The sequence below is a fragment of the Tigriopus californicus genome, chromosome 10 (assembly GCF_007210705.1).
Source record: "Tigriopus californicus strain San Diego chromosome 10, Tcal_SD_v2.1, whole genome shotgun sequence".
Lineage (NCBI taxonomy): Eukaryota > Metazoa > Arthropoda > Copepoda > Harpacticoida > Harpacticidae > Tigriopus > Tigriopus californicus.
The window spans coordinates 1,649,020-1,663,908 of NC_081449.1; the positions used below are offsets into that span (position 1 = coordinate 1,649,020).

At 43.9% G+C, this 14,889-nt stretch overlaps 2 protein-coding genes across 4 annotated transcripts in view; one reads left to right on the forward strand and one right to left on the reverse strand.

Moving 5' to 3' along the window:
• The window catches only part of LOC131889154 (DNA-dependent metalloprotease dvc-1-like), a 9,774-nt gene extending 881 nt beyond the window's left edge, over positions 1-8,893 (forward strand). Inside the window, exons 2-6 of the mRNA XM_059238175.1 lie at positions 3,258-3,262; positions 7,297-7,621; positions 7,717-7,918; positions 7,982-8,156; positions 8,220-8,893. Of these exons, the coding sequence (XP_059094158.1) occupies positions 3,258-3,262; positions 7,297-7,621; positions 7,717-7,918; positions 7,982-8,156; positions 8,220-8,872 (1,360 nt within the window). The 3' untranslated portion in view covers positions 8,873-8,893. The remainder of the gene's footprint in view (positions 1-3,257; positions 3,263-7,296; positions 7,622-7,716; positions 7,919-7,981; positions 8,157-8,219) is intronic.
• Positions 8,893-14,889, reverse strand: part of LOC131888343 (uncharacterized) — a 20,726-nt gene continuing 14,729 nt past the window's right edge. Inside the window, exons 7-23 of one of the 3 annotated variants that reach the window (XM_059237182.1) lie at positions 14,341-14,580; positions 13,308-14,274; positions 13,187-13,240; positions 12,738-13,012; positions 12,410-12,676; positions 12,169-12,345; positions 11,873-12,106; positions 11,643-11,804; positions 11,076-11,574; positions 10,880-11,019; positions 10,616-10,813; positions 10,259-10,543; positions 10,098-10,187; positions 9,684-10,031; positions 9,326-9,471; positions 9,089-9,257; positions 8,893-9,027 (exon numbers count right to left, since the gene is read on the reverse strand). In XM_059237182.1, the coding sequence (XP_059093165.1) occupies positions 8,992-9,027; positions 9,089-9,257; positions 9,326-9,471; positions 9,684-10,031; positions 10,098-10,187; positions 10,259-10,543; positions 10,616-10,813; positions 10,880-11,019; positions 11,076-11,574; positions 11,643-11,804; positions 11,873-12,106; positions 12,169-12,345; positions 12,410-12,676; positions 12,738-13,012; positions 13,187-13,240; positions 13,308-14,274; positions 14,341-14,580 (4,287 nt within the window). In that variant the 3' untranslated portion in view covers positions 8,893-8,991. The remainder of the gene's footprint in view (positions 9,028-9,088; positions 9,258-9,325; positions 9,472-9,683; positions 10,032-10,097; positions 10,188-10,258; positions 10,544-10,615; positions 10,814-10,879; positions 11,020-11,075; positions 11,575-11,642; positions 11,805-11,872; positions 12,107-12,168; positions 12,346-12,409; positions 12,677-12,737; positions 13,013-13,186; positions 13,241-13,307; positions 14,275-14,340; positions 14,581-14,889) is intronic. The other 2 variants (XM_059237183.1, XM_059237184.1) reach the window with 2 other exon arrangements.

A 14,889-nucleotide genomic window follows, 5' to 3' on the forward strand; every position in this document is an offset into this window, starting at 1 on the left:
TACGAAATGTTACTCAGACCTCTTGACTGTGTGAATGGCTGGATTAAGCTTTATGAACAATGTCAGTCAGACAGGCATACCATACGTTTAAAGTTTTATGCCAATACTTCTGTTCGACTCTGTATGACCATCGACAGCAGGGAGAACACCAAAGTGTTATCCAATTAGATGGTACAGCTCAGAAGACCCGTCACAATGAAGGATCTGATTGGACAGACAAAGTACTCCTTTGGCCAATCGCAATAGTTGAAAGATTTTTCTAGCCGGAGGAAAACACAAGTGAAATGAACTTGCAAAATTGCAGCACACTGGAAAAGATTTCACAACAATCCTTGTTATAAAATGCCTTATGTACACTAATAAAAGGTTGATTCATTGGTTTATCCTAAAGAGGAAAAGCCTGGTTTAATAACACATTCTGATTATATTCCAACGCTCAAACGTCTCAATCCGCCTGGTTTGTTTGAATTCACAGGATCCCATTTTTCCTTTCCCTGCACTCAAATTGTGCATTTCGCCTACATTGCTGGATTGTCTGATCTGATATTTTCTTCTTCTTTTCTTTGGTATGAAGTGTATGGTAGGAATGGCCAACATTACAATAGTCTTGAAAAGAACCCTCCCTGACACAGACATTGGTTCATTTTTTTTTTCAACATTTACAAGCACAAGAGATCTAGTGAGAAACATCTTATCAAGACGTGGTAAAACCCACAGGGTGTAAAGAAATTAAGGTCCTCTCTTCATGCCTTAGGAAAATCCTTCCCCGGGCCTCATATAATTGCTGGATCATATTGAGTCGCAGTTTCAGTTGCATGCACAATTACAAAACTTATCACAATACTTCAAAGGGGGAGATAAGTCGCTCCCCAGTAACTATAGGCCTACTTCTCCCACTCCGAATATTGCGAAGGTGCTTGAGAAGATCGTGAACTTCGAACTTGTTGAATTTCTTGATATTCATGAAGTCCTTCCTCCTAGACAGCATGGGTTCCGAGCACATTTTAGCACGGTTACCCAACTGATTGAACATATAGAGCAGGTTATTGAGGGACTGGAGAGCCATGAATCAGTAGATGTAGCTTATCTTGACTTTGCCAAGGCCTCTGACAAGGTAGATCATGGCCTTTTAGTTAATAGGCTCCATGAGATTGGGATCCAAGGCAAGGTTCTCAATTGGTTAAGGAGTTTCATTTGTGGTAGGAAGCAATTGGTTAAGGTTAAAGGATCCCATAGTGACATACATGATGTAAAGTCAGGTGTTCCTCAGGGCTCCATTTTGGGTCCTCTCCTTTTCATCATCTTTGTTGTTTCACTTCTGAAGCTTAGTACTAGTAATGTCAGTATCTCTTCCTATGCTGATGATACAGAATTGGTATTTGCTAGGAATGGTCAGAATACCGGTAGTCTGGAAAATGTCCTCGAACAAATCTACTCATCTAAAATAATGAAAAATTCGATAAATACATCCAGTTGAAGGTGGGTAAAGCTTTTCAAACATGTGGTTGAGTACATCGCATTTTTAAGTCCAGAGATAGTATCACGCCGCTAACTCTGTGCAAGTCGATTGTCCAGCTGCATCTTGAAGATACATTGTCCATTTGGGCCCCAATTAATTCAGCAGGTTTGCAAAAGCTCAAGCACGTCCAAAGATGTTTTACCAGAAACATCAGAGGAATGAGAGGGCTCTCGTATTGGGAGAGATTAGAAAGGTTGGGATTATACAGTATTCAGAGAAGATACCAAAGGTATCTGATATTGTACGATTGCAAAAGCATTCACGAGCTTTGTCCCAACCCAGGATTTAGGGTCAATTGTAGTGACCGTAGAGGCTTAACGTGTGTTTTGAGAGCACCTTCAAGCCCTCAAGAATCCAGGCTAGTTAAAGCAATGAAGTCCAACTCTTTTCTTTCTCGGGCTCCTTCATTGTTCAATTTGCTGCCCTCAAATTTGTGTAGGGAGTATGTAGGTGTTGATCCAGTAGCAGGATTTAAGTCAGACTTGGACAAGTTTTTGACTAAAATTCCCGATCAACCTTACATTTAAGGGTTAGCCAGATCTGCCAACTCTAATTCGTTGGTCGATCAAATGATTTATATAAATAAAAGTTAAATAAATTGAATAAATTTCTCGTCTTGAAGTGCTGGGATTTCAATCCCAGTAGCGGTAAGGAAGTCCGCAGAAAAAAATAACACCATGATAGATCCAATCTTATTATGAAGGAGATTGGTGACCATCTAATGTTTGACCCTCTGAAGACTGATTCTTGTAATTCCAGATTTCCGCGATCGGTCTGGTCTATTCCAAAGGGTTTTGCAGTTCTTGTATGCAGTTTTCCATCTATTAATGATTCGAACATGGACCCCAAAAGGCTCAAGCACTTGCCTCAGCCTTTATTTAGCCTTCAGCAGGTCCCTAGCTTTGGTTTATACCTCAAGATTGCGCTCAGTTGATTTCTCAAACATTGTTTTTCATGGTAAACGATGGGAGGGTTGCCAATCGCCCTTAGTGCCATATCACAAATGATCTAATTTGAGCCTATCTTTTCAACAGTTTACCGTAATGAAAACCTAGGATTCAATCTCAAACCAATCTTTGAGGAAGAAGAACGCTTTCCTTCAAGATCTCAGGAGGCCCTTAATTTCTTTGTACCTTGAATCTTCTCAATGCTCTTGGTTATTCTTTTTGGTATATTCCCCATGATGTTTTGATAGTGTTCTGCTTTCAATTTTGAAATGTCATTTCAATCTTTCTCACGAGGTGCTCAGTTATAGAGAAAGCCAGGGCATAAAATTTACATCAATTTTAACCATTAACCATGAAAAGTATTTTGTTTGGCTAAACCACTGTTTCCATATCGACCCTCACAAAGGCGTAGCGGGCCCCCCATATTCCGACAAAAAAACCTTATTGGGCGCTGGAACCATTCCCAGTCAATGGACCCCAAAGTGAAAGCCCAGTTTTCTTCGTTTCTCTATCTGCTCCCTAAATCTTGTTTTCTGTTCCAAGCGCTGAGACTCCGTTTTCGGGAGTGAGCATGGGCGTGCCACGAAATCTTAAACCTGTCGTCAAAACTATAGAGGCCATGGAACGAGGCTCTAAATGTGCGTTGTTATCCATAAAACTCATTTACATATTGGTCCCCTCTGTCATATTCCACGTCTGGCCTTATTATCCATATCTCACAAACCGCACGTGCGTTCTCATTGAAGAAGCCTGTGACTATTTCCATTATGTCCCATTTTTTACTTCCTTAGAGTGGGTGGGCCATGGGCAGAGCATGAAACCAATTTGGAATTTGCACTGATTAAATCCCAGTCTTCGAACAGTGCATTGAATCAGTGTCAAACTTTTACACAGATCTCCTTGGACCCTCACTCAAGTTAATATAAGCACGTCCTAGATCAGACACGCCTCCTTTTCAATCAAGCCTCCAAATTTCCAATGATGATCAAGATTTACAAACGTACTGATAATCATAAAACATCATTTCATTTATACACTTAAGGAGATAACCGTTCCTTTAACATGAATGGTTGGTTTTATTAAAAAAAAAAATATAGTGCTAATATGTATTATAGGTATGGCTCGTGGTCTTCAAAACTGTCTTTAACGTGTATACCTATCTGTTAAGTAAAACCAGAGATTTGCTCCCTTGAGCGAACAGAATTTTGCTTGTCCCCTTTTCTGATCTTTCATCACTCGTTCCCCAGGAATGATTTGTTACATCAAAATTTGAGAATCAGAACTGAATATTAAGACTTTTAGACAAATTTCTTGGGTGTCTAAAACTAATGAACGTACAGATCGACTGAAGGAATCCGAAGACATGATCCATCAAGAGGAGCTACTTCAATATCACCCCTCATTTTTTATGAGACGTCTTCTTCAACCCTTTGTAATCCAAGAATGATTTGTTAGCGCAATTATTAATGAAAATAAAAGCCTTTCTTAGGCATCTAAATTTCTAAAACTGTCTTTACTCTGCACATCAGTTGGAGATAATTGGAGATATGATCCCCTGCGCGGCCTTGGTTTTATTTTGCAGGATTCGTTAGATTCTATATGTAGATAAGTGCTATTGAAATGTCATCTATTAATTGCTTTATTTTTCTAAATAAACACATGGAAATTTCAGAGAAAAGACCATTAAAGAGAGAGTTGCTCTTAGTAAAATGTCTCATAATACAATGACTTAAGAATCTTTAGAACACATCTCTAGTTTAGAATCTCTAGTTTAGAATCTCTAAAGCAGCACATTACGGATGAAAATCAAAGAACTGTTTCTTTTTAAATTTCTGTCATGTATTGCAACCCGCTAAACCACAACGACAAATGGCACGAAATTGGTCTTGATCCACTTCTCACGGGCAAAAACGCTCGAGAATCCGATCCAATGATAACCAAAAAGCATTTGTTCCTTGAGAAGGGAATGGAATGCTATTCCAATCATCCAATTCTGATTAACTTTGGGGATTCCAAAATCATTCAAATTCACAATCACTTAAGTCCAACGAAAAGGAGCAAGACGGGGGTGAACAAAATTCATTCGGATATTTAGGCAAGCGCCGGTACCAGCAAACAAACTTGCCTGCCAATGCCAGTGATGCAAAATTGGCGTTTCAAACTGGCTTTATCGAAGCTGACCTTTCCTCATATAGCAATGCGAAAGAAGAGTCAGCTTCTCGTAAACGTGTTTGAAGCCCCAAACTTGCATCACTGACTCCGGTACCAGGAAACAAACGAACCTGCCAGAGATTGCCTAAACGTCCCCATAGCAGTGGAATTGAAGCTAGACATATGGCACACAAACATTTCGACCTCTCCATTAGAGAAGCTTGACATTTGCATATGCAGATGTTCACTTACGTATAACCATGATATAACCATTGTCACCATGAGGAAAAAGGGAATTCTCGGGAACCCTTCTCTTAACTAAGTGTCGGTTGAGGAAATAATGGCAAGTTTCTCTGAGGAGGTAGATGTTCAACGCACCTCATTTTAGATGTGCTTTTTGAGATTAAGCAGCTGAAGTTCAGATATATGCCTTGTGAAAGGTTTTTGTTGTTTTAGAGATATCAGAGTTTTAAACATCAATTCCAATACAAAAAGTCCTGGTGAAGAATAGATGTTTGAAGTTGAGAAAATGGCTCAACGTCTGGCTTTGAGCGGTTTTGAGGCGGAGAAGTGACATGGGTATGAGGCACGGGACAATTTCTTTTCATTGAATGATATGGGAAGGGGACACATCATTACAATGGTTGATGATGGATCAAGGATCAAAGATCACCCCATGTCCCTTCTCTAAGGGACATTTCCTCCTCTAAGCGATCGACTTTAGACTCTTTTGGTTACTTTTCATTCCACCAGTCAGGGGTAAAATGTCCTGACTTAATTGAATTCCCGTGGTGAACGGAAGCATGAAACTCTTGACCCAAGCACCAGGTAGAAACTCCGTGATAGCTCTCTGAGATAGAGAACATCTACTACAAGGGTTTGTATTTCTTAGACCTATCTAAACATGTCTAGAGGTTGCAGTGAACTTAATGCACTAGACCACCATCGGAATAAAGAGAAAAACAGTATGGTAATAGATTGAAGTGAAGTTATATTGTAACCACAGTCTGCTCTTTGTTCCAAGAATTTCTTTCACACTTGAACAAGACAGACGCAAAGATGGAGGAGATGAAGCTATATAAAAATGTCTCTTTCTTATGTGACCCTTCTGGAAGGGCAGGAAAGGATGGTATACTGTGAAAATTAACGACGGAAGGGAACTTGACCAAAACCAGAAGGCCTGTATTGACGAGCAATCCGTGATTGACAGGTCAAGGGAAAAGTAACAGGTGCCGCCGAAAAAATAAAGGGCTGCTGCATCATAGGAGCATCAGACTGGACAGTAAGACGCTGTACGGGAGGGGCGGGACCCGGCGGCTGGGCAGGCGGAGGACCTTGTGGTGGGGCAAGAGGTGGGGCTGGATGCCAATGAAGCCAAAGATTCTCAACAGCTTTTTTGGCTCTCATAATTCATTTCTACCTGACACTGCCACACTTTTAACGTATCCAGAATGATTGATCAATTGCCATTGTGAAGGTATTGGTCTCAGTCTCATGATTTCAATTTTATGAAATCCGCTTCCAAACTTCTAATGACTTATATCCCGGTGAAAATTGGCCCAATCTGTTTCTGTTGCTGATGCCAATCTTCCACATTGCCACGATATGTCATTGAGAGGCAGGCCAATCCCTTGCCCACCCGTAGGTGGGTGAACTTCACAATCTGTTGGAGATGCAGCATTGACTTGCTTAGAGAAGAAATTAACTCCCTCGAGTGGCGGATGGATCGGCTTGATCGACACCTTGGGCACTTTCAATGCACAGTGTTAATGCATCGCCGAAATGGGCGGAGCTCCCGCTGCACCTCACAGCGTTCGCAAAGCCTGGAATTTCCTAGTAGTCTTCGCTTTGCCTGCCAAGAACATCATTGTATCCTCCACGATTCGAATCAAGTCGTGGAGGTCATTTCGGGACGACTTCGGTACTACGACAGATTGCTTCTTATGTTAAGAAGGAGCCTCATGCCTTTCTCTTGGCAACCGTACTACTATCTTTTTTTTTTTTGGTTTGGTTTTTCACGGGCTTTTCTAACCGCTACAGGGAATGTAATCCCCAGTACTATTAAAATGAAAGATTATAATTCGTCTATTTATTACCTTTCAATTTCTATATGATATTTGGTCTACCAACGAATTTGAGTTGGCAGACCGAGCTAATCCTTGGATGTAGGGTTGATCTGGAATGCTATCTAAAAAATTTGTCCAAGTCTGACTTGAAAGATGCTACCGGATCAATAAGGCCTGCGTATTCCCTACGAATATCAGAGGGAAGCAAATTAAACAATGAAGGAGCCCGAGAAAGAAGAGTGATTTAACGTGATTTCAAAGGACCAGGGCGAATAATTGTGGTCTTTGGCGTGCTCCTACTGGTCACAGCCCTTATCAATTCTTCCCTTCCACTTGTCTATGCCATGTCTATGCTTGCTGGAGGGCTGCCATCGGGCTGCCATGCCTGCCGTCATGCTTCACCTCTCTCCCTCCCGATTCTGTTTCGTCGTGTTTGGTCTCAATATCGTAACTCATTCTGGCCATTTTTCCTCCCTTGGAGCGCGACTCATCATCATGCTGTGCCCACAGACCATATAATGTCGTTAAATGATCTGTGGCTGTGCCTCTAGACAATCACGTCTCGTCGTCAACGAGAGTCGCTCGAGAGACGGTTCCCTCCCCACCCAGTGAGAGACTGAGTGGTACACAGTCAACAACCACCCCACTACCTGCCTCCTCCCCTCCCGCCTTATCCCACGCCTCCACGCCCGAAAGTTGATGTCGGCTATGAAGGACTACCCCCAATCCATGTCAGCCTCTTCTAACGAGAGCTCCCTAATCGCACCTGAATGGGAAGACGTGGACCCGACGCCGGATTTGCACGCTCTATTCTTGCAGTACAATGACCGATTCTTTGACGGCCGTTTGAGTGGATGTGAGGTCAAATGGTCGCCCCGGATGACCTTATGTGCCGGATTATGCTCGTATCAACGACGGGCTCGATATTGCTCTATTCGGTGAGAAGAATTTGGGTCAACCACCCTCGACTAGCTTCACCCATGAACGCACCGAACAAACCAGAAATTGATGGCCACCATGTTCCAATTTCCAGTCTTAGTGTTCCCTTGCTCAAATTGCGACCTCGAAAAGATTTGGTGGAAACGTTGCTCCATGAGATGATTCATGCCTTTCTATTTGTCACGGATGGTAATGATGACCATGACGGCCACGGTCCGGCCTTTCATGAGCACATGTTCCGGATTAATAAGGAGGCGGGCACCAGTATCAGTGTTTACCATAATTTTCATGACGAGGTGAGATCCAGAAAATTTTGAGGCGTCTAAAGTAATCCTTATGGCGGTTTGTTTCTTTAAAAGGTTAACTTTTATAAAACTCATTGGTGGAAATGTGACGGGCCTTGTCAAAATCGGAAACCATTTTTGGGTATGGTTAAGCGCTCTATGAACCGTGCACCCGGTCCCAATGATCGATGGTTTGCCGCACATCAGGCTACTTGTGGCGGGACTTTCATCAAAATCAAAGAACCCGAGGGTGAGAACCAATATTCAACCGAATTGTCCCTCAACCAGACTGTAGAATTTGACCAATTTGCAGGTTACGGTCAAAAAAAGGCTGGGCAAAAGCGGAAATCCCCTGAAGACAACCAAAAAGACATACGCTCATTTATCAAGGGTAAGGAAAATGCTCGCAGTCCGTCCAGCAATGGGGTTCGTGGGGGCGGCGAACGTGGGAACATCTTTGGATTCGGAGGGTCCAGTTTTAGCGGTGTAAATCAAAGTGACAGTCGTGGTCTTAAGACCAAGGGAAAGTCCGGTGCCATGGTGGTTAATCCAGGTTGGAAAATGCCAAAGGACAATTCGAATCATGGAAATGTCATTGTGCCAAAAGGGACGACCACGGCTACGGGTAGGCCGGTCAACTCCTCTTCCATCTCAACGTCGCCTGAATCTCACCAAATCTCGTCCAATTTGGTACGTCAACAAATGCGCGAGTTTTGGAGCAAGAAGTCGAACGTGAAAAAAAATGCAACCCCCGATCACGATTTGCTGAAAGATCAAGCCGAACCAAAATGCACCGATTGTCCTGTGTGTGGAGAGAAAGTGCTCAATTCTGTGATAAATCAACACCTGGATGATTGCTTGACTCAAGAGAGCCTCAAATGTGATTCAGACTCGAAAATTTGCCCAAAATGTCGCAGAGAAGTCTTCAAAGATGAGTTTCCCTTTCACAAGCAAGTGTGTTTCTAATAAATGAAAGATAACCCTGATTATGCTGCTATTCAACATTTATTAAAGTAAAAAATTATTTACATATAATAGACACGTTAGGGTGTTAAAATTCAAGGTTTTCCACATGCATCTTGTCACTAGGCTGATTCCAGTGGGATTTCATTCTTAATGATCTGGAACGGAATAAGAAACTCATGAAGAAAGGATACTCCCCCGTGAATGAACGTATTTTACATCCGCTAGCCTCCGTTTGAATTGGAATTCGTATTCGCCCGCTCTTTGCTTCGGCAGGAAGTGATTGGCTCTGCTAAAGACTTGCTTCATTTCACCAATATCCAATATTGACACGGGCTCCACATTGTTACGGAAAATCAACCCACTCAGATATTCCACATAATGGACCCTTAAAATGTAAATTACCATTGATTCGATTGAGAAACAGAGACAAAAGTGTTTTCGGTTGATTATTACTGGCAATAGCCTCCAAATCCTTTTGGAGTATCCTCGTTGCAAGCTTCATCCACTAAACCGGCATTGGTCTCCTTTTGGACTTGAACAAAACATTTTCCTCCGTTCTGATTCATATTCACCTCGGTTTTGAAGTCGATTTTGCCTGCCTGGATTTTGAATGAAATTTCAGCTCTTACTGTGCAAACCAACCAATTGATCCACAAGTTCATTCACGCATTATAATTCGTTCGCCTCAATAAAAATGGAATGGCTACAATGTCAGTGACTAAATTCCTCTTCAAACTGGATTTGACAAAGGAACCCGCAACAACTGATTCATTCGATATTGAATGCGATTGCTCGTCAACAAATCGTGTACCTTCAGGACCTTCTGAAGGTCTTTGGGCTCCTTGTCACGAAGGTAGAAAAGGCAGTTCCGAGGGTGATGTGCGTGAAGACCCATTTTGGCGCATGTGGTGTCTTTCCCACACTTGACGCCCATTTTGAATGGCTTCCCACACCCGATGCAGAACTCGAACTTGCATTGAGTGCACGTAAAATGCATGCAGCCCCCACGTGACAGGGTGTACTGGAACTTGCAGGATGGGCACGTAATCCCATGCTCTTCCAGGTGTTTCTCGAGACCTTTGGCTTGATTGTCGGGGTCGTTGGCCTCTTTCCATTCCGCAAAAGCTTGGCAAGAGATATTTTCGTGAGCACTTTCCCACTGCAAAAAAGAGGTTCGACACATGGGTTGGTACGTAGAAGGAGTTGAAAATGGTGTTCTACTTACTGGAACGAGACATTTGGAACAAGACATTGCTCTGCAATCTGGGCACACCAATCGTTTATTGTTGAAATTGGCAATGAAACCGGATGAGCACTGAAATGAATGTCACATCTCTCATGCTGGTGGTTAAACTTGGAATGGGCTAAAGGGTGAAAATGGCAAACCTTATAGCACCATTTAAAGTTTGGATCTTTCATCAGAGTACGATCACGTAGTTTTCGTTGGAATAGATCGTGGACTTCTTCGTCCAAGAGCCCTTTGAGAACCACGTCCAAACGGGCGAAATAATTGGACGACTCGTCTTCTTTGCTGTCATTGTTCAGATACGTGGGTTCTGAACAAAACGGACAATTTGCGTCAGATATCGATTTGTCTCGAATGGCCACGGTGAAATAGTTCTTGGCACACTCTTGGCAACATTGATGATCACAGGCAAGCATTTTGCAAATCTATAACCAATGCAAATAAATAATCGTCATTCAAAATCGAATTGTCAATGGCTTAGCAAAGTATTTACTCACTTCTCTAACTTTCATCACATTGGTACAGAGTTCACATTCCTGCTGCAGAAATCTCTCGGCAGCCTCCACTGTGTCGGTGACCTCGGCAGCGAGGATCGCCTCCTCTATTTCGTAGTACATGGTGATCAAGGCCACGACAAGCTCCCCTTTCTCATAGGTTGAAACTTTACCCTCTGCCAGGAGCCTTCGAGCTTGTCGCTAATGAATGGAAATGTTCAAATCGACCGCAAATCATGATCTTTAAACACGAGCAGTCACACGTACCCCTTTGGCATATTCTTCAGGATTTGCTTCTTCAACTACTACATCCTCGACAGTTTCCTCTTCTTCCTTTGCTGCCTCATTTTCGGTTTCAGGAACATTGACGTTCTTCAAAATTGAGCCCGGTGTGTAAGGGACTGTTCCTGAAATCGATCCAAAAAGATTAAGGAACCGCCAAACGGGCCGTTAATTCATTTGCCGGTTCTACCATCAGTCAAATGAGTCAACGTATTGGCTCCATGAGCCTGACCGGAAGGTACAGCTCCACTGGTTACTTCAGCTGGCTCAGGCTGACCCCAGATTCGCATGAGAAATGGTCGGAGTTGGAGTTTGTTTAGCTCTTGGCACGAGTCTTCAAAGTCCCCATTGTGAGCGGTGAGAGCGTTTAGGATATCCTCCTTCTCAAAGTTGCCTTTGCTACATAGGGCGTCATATTTTCGTTGACGATCCTCGACGCATTCCGCTACAGCAGCCCAGACGTTCCCCTTGTGCTTTCGAAGAGCATCCCTGGCCTCTGGAACAGATAAGGTGCCAACGCGATTCTCAGGTTGCTCATGACCGGCGTTGGTAGCAAGAGTCACTACTGTATCGATCATATTGGACCAATTCTCCTTGAGCCAAAGCACAGGATCCAAATCACTGCAATGGTTCACGGCGCACTGAAGATCCTCGGGTTTGAAACCGGCCTTTTCGGCTTCCTAGAACGATCCATTCGTTTCAATTAGAAAAAAAAATCCCTATCGTGGCCTTCTCTTTGCTGCCATACCCTCAACAGTCGGACCAGCTCCATGCCTGTGCTCTTTTGGGAGGTCACGGTTGAGATATCGTCCATGCTCCGATATTGATGAGCGTCTTTGTCTCCGGCTGGATTTCTGCCCAAAAACCCACGATCCACTGACATGGTGAACGACTCAATCGGAGCCTGGGCCTGTGGAAATGGTTAATGGTGTCAAGATTATTTCAAGATGTCAAAATCCAGTTGATGAGAAGTTTTACTGGTAGTTGTTGTTTCGGGTACCCTCCAGTACCACTTCCATGGCTAACATAACCACTGTCGCCTTGAGCTTGGCCCTCCTCGGTACTGCCAAATTCTTGCCGGGAGAGATAGCTCCCAATTCCTCCTGGACCTGGTACTCCTTTCTTTCCGGGTCCTTGTGAATGAATCAAAGGTTGGGGGGTCCCTTTCACCCGAGGCACTGCGTCTTCGCTCGTGCTTGATTCTGAATTCATCTTGAAAGAAACATCAATGTGAAGATGGTTGATACATTTTCATAATCTCCACATGCACTTACTGGTATTCTGCCCATACTGGCACTCCGCTCTCTGATCCATTCATTCCCCGGTTGATCGTGGCCATTTTCGCCCCGAGAGCGAGACTGACTTCGTCTCCCAACTATGGGTTCCAAATTTTTGGAAAACCTCTTGGATCGGAAATTTCGTTTCCCAGTTTCTGACGTTCTCCGTTGAATCTGGAGCAATGCAAACTTGACAAATGGCTGAATGAACATGGGCGTGGTCTAATTTTGACCTTACTTGTCTTTGGTTTGGTTGATATGGATCCACATTACCGACTGATTGACCGGAACGGGATCGGAAAGTTGAGGTTCCATCTGTGTAAGTGGACTGAACATCGGACATGTAATCATTTTCTGTGCCTAAAGTTGTGAGGGATTTTGTTGGAGACACTGTTTCTCGTCCCGTTGTTGACCAATTGTCGTCACGTTTCTTCAGCCAAACGTCCTTCTCGTCTTGCCAAATATCGTCTGGATGTCTTGAATGATGTTCTTGTCGTGGTTGGCCCTAGAATATGTGTCTGTTATTACTCCTAATTCTTGATGTCACACCGCAATACGTTGCCCACCTGGCTTTTGAGATATTTATTAATATCCACCACTTGTGACGGTAATGTTTGACGTTTGTGCCGATGACTACCCTGGGGACCACGAGCTCTGGTGCCTCCCATGTCAGACATTCCGCGGTCCAGCCCGCCGAAACCTTCCATTTGTTCCAATTTCGTGAGTTGGGGATTTGAGTTGCATTTCTTCAAGATTCCTTTGGCAGGAATGGCCGAGAAATTAGGAGAGGCCTTCATATTGTTAACAGAGCTTCCAGTTTCACTCGAAGAATCAAACACCCCTAAAACGAGGCTGATAGTCAGTTTTGGTCACAAAGTCAAGTGTTTATGGTGGTAACCCTTTAAAAGGTGGCAAAATTGCTTTTAGGGCCCAAAAAAAGGTCCAATTTTCGCACTCGAGATTTTAAAGAACAAGCATGTTTTATTAATCTTCGTGATGCCATGCCAATTCTTACCCCCTGGAAGCTCAGATTGAGCCCTAGACCCTTGGAAAAGAGCCCCAAGCTTGTCTGGAACACCCAAGTTCCAAGATTACAACAAGGACGAATTCACCTATACACAATTTTTTCGGCTCACCTTCATGCTCCATTCGTCCACTATCCGGATTTCCCATCCTCACAGCATAGTACGTATCCAAAACATCTTGTTCCAAATCACTTTGATCCTCTGGCGTCCGTGGTCGAGGGCTTTTGGCGGCTTTGCCCTTCTCGCTTCCTCTCTTCCGATGGTGACTTTTAGCTTTTGATTTAGCCAAACGTCTTCTTTCGAATTCTTCGCTATCCTCCTCCTCCTCTTCTGAAGATGGATACCTCTCTGGCCTCACTTGTCCAGGTTCAGGGATCATTTGATGGTAGGCTTCTGCTGATTGTTCCTCTGGACCCCTTGAATAGGTGGAGGTCCGACAACAAACGACACAAATAGAAACGCCTGGGTTGTTCACGTAAGTGCAATGCTCGCAAGTCCAAGACTTACGCGGAGCCCTTCTAGGATTGCTCCCAGAAGACAACGACACAAAATCGGCATCGGACTCCCCTGTGAAAAAGTCTTCATCATCTGATTCAGAATCTTCAGAGGTCCCTGAGGTCCCTCCTCCTCTTCTCCCACGGCGTGAGCTTCGGGAGGCGTTTCTGGACTGGGATCTGGACCCTTGGTTCCGTCCCATTTTTCCGTTTCTGGCCCTTCCCCCCTTTTTTGGTCTTTGGCTGTTAGGAGAGGCGCCTTGAAAATGGGGCGGGAATCCAGGTTGACCATTTAAATGTAAGTCATGCATGCTTCTGTTCAGAGCTGACATGTTCGGGTGGTTCATGACACCCCAGGGAGGGATGCCACCCATCATGGGATGAAACTGGGCCCCTGGAGGTGCAGCAGACCACATCGGATTAGCGTTGAAGAAGTCTTGATGAAGGCTCTTGGAGCTTGTGCTCCGGCGAAAATTTGACCGATGGGCCAATGGAGCCGGTGGAGCTTGGGCCACTGACTGAGTAGTATTCCAATGCTGATCCTCCCATGAAATGGGTTCGTTAGGGTAGTAACCTTGAGGTCCCTAGAGGCGTTAAAAGAGTCCTTCTGGTTATCCAATATATTCCAAACTTGATTCCGAGTCATTAACCTGTTCAAAATCATGATTGCCTGCCAACTCATGAGCAATATCGTGCATAGACGAGCTCTTGTTCAATCTGGAAAACCTCTGTTGCTGCGGTGGCGGATGAACAGGAACAGGTTGTTGTCGCGGTGGAAATTGGAAGTCTTCGTGGTAGGGTTGATGATTGTTCCAATCGACATTCCTCTCTCCATTGTAATTTGTTGGAATAGGTTGCGGCAGAGCTTGTGACGGTGGATAAATAACCTGCTAAAGTGTGCATAAAAGGAACAAATTGAGAGGACTTCAACTCATTCAGGCATAGTGCCAGGTTCTTAGATTTTCAATGCTTGAGGGTCATGTTGTGCATGATCGGAGGGCAGCCTATTCAAGTCATCATGTGTTCTGCATTGCATGCCTCCCCAAGTCGCTCCGAGTACATATCGGCGTTGGGAAATGCACTGTCGGACATTTGAGAACATTTTGGACGTGTTCCAAATTTCTTGGAACTCGAACGTCTCCGGAGAGAAATATATCGCTCGACCTTTCTCTGAATTCACTGGGATTTGGGATCACTTA